The following is a 910-nucleotide window of genomic DNA, read 5'->3' as shown; positions in this document are numbered from 1 at the left end:
CAGGAATAGAAACGAGGTTTTAGAACTTCCTTCCTTTCAGCCAGACTTGTAATCGTTGGACGTTGGGTCCATGGCACCAATGCTTGTGTTGGGTTAGTGGGTTCTGTCCTCACCCTTACCCTTTGCTGCTCCTGCTGATGGCTTTGGTTTGACCTAATTTGGTGCTTCTAAGCTCTTTGTTTCTTACGTAAGCATGAGCAGAATCCAGTCAGGTTCATACAGCCTCAGGTCCTGCCTTAACCAGTGTCCTAATCCTCATTAAAAGTATTAGAGAACAACCTATGAGGTGTTCCTTTGGTTGAGTTTGGGAAGTAGGAGGAGAACAGGATGACCAGGAAGGGTTTATTTCCTGAGGACGTCAATGTCACAGCTGCATCTTGTTCTTGAGGTCTAAGATTGCTCTTCAGGGGGGAAAGGCTTTTTAGCAGGGTCTGTTGTGGTAGGATGAGGGGTGATGGTTTTAAACTAAAAGAGGGAGATTCAGGCTGGATATGAGGAATAAATCCTTTACAATGAGGGTGGTGAAACACTGGCACAGGTTGCCCAGAAATGTGGTGGATGCCCCATCCCTGGAGACATTCAAGGCCATTGGATGTGGTTCTGGGCAACCTGATCTAGTTGAAGATGTCCCTGCTCCTTGCAGGGGGTTGGACTGGATGAGCTTTGAAGGTCCCTTCCAGCCCAAACCATTCCATGATGATTCTATGATATATTCAAACCAGATATAGTGAGAAATAGAGGAAATAAAGGTTAGAGCACCTCAGAGCTGTGAAGCCCACTTGAGTCATTGCTTTTCCCTCCCTTACAAAGCCAATAGCAGTTAGACCTTACCTGGCAATGGTGACAGCATTCACCTCTGTAGCAAGAAGCCCCTGGCACGAGCATGCAGCTGGAGGGGGAGCAGCATCCT

The 910-nt window shown here is 47.4% G+C and overlaps 1 protein-coding gene across 1 annotated transcript in view; it reads right to left on the bottom strand.

Annotated features, from left to right (window-relative positions):
* The window catches only part of LOC104410359 (disintegrin and metalloproteinase domain-containing protein 9-like), a gene marked incomplete at both ends in the record, with an annotated part of 12,315 nt that overhangs the window by 8,438 nt on the left and 2,967 nt on the right, over nt 1-910 (bottom strand). The window contains one exon of the mRNA XM_010020504.1: nt 832-910. This exon is cut by the window's right edge and continues 35 nt beyond it. Within this exon, the coding sequence (XP_010018806.1) occupies nt 832-910 (79 nt within the window). The remainder of the gene's footprint in view (nt 1-831) is intronic.

This window comes from Nestor notabilis, unplaced genomic scaffold (genome assembly GCF_000696875.1).
Source record: "Nestor notabilis isolate BGI_N333 unplaced genomic scaffold, ASM69687v1 scaffold10938, whole genome shotgun sequence".
Taxonomy (NCBI): domain Eukaryota; kingdom Metazoa; phylum Chordata; class Aves; order Psittaciformes; family Psittacidae; genus Nestor; species Nestor notabilis.
The sequence above is the reverse complement of the archived record's forward strand: the minus strand, read 5'-3'. Positions and strand labels throughout refer to the sequence as shown.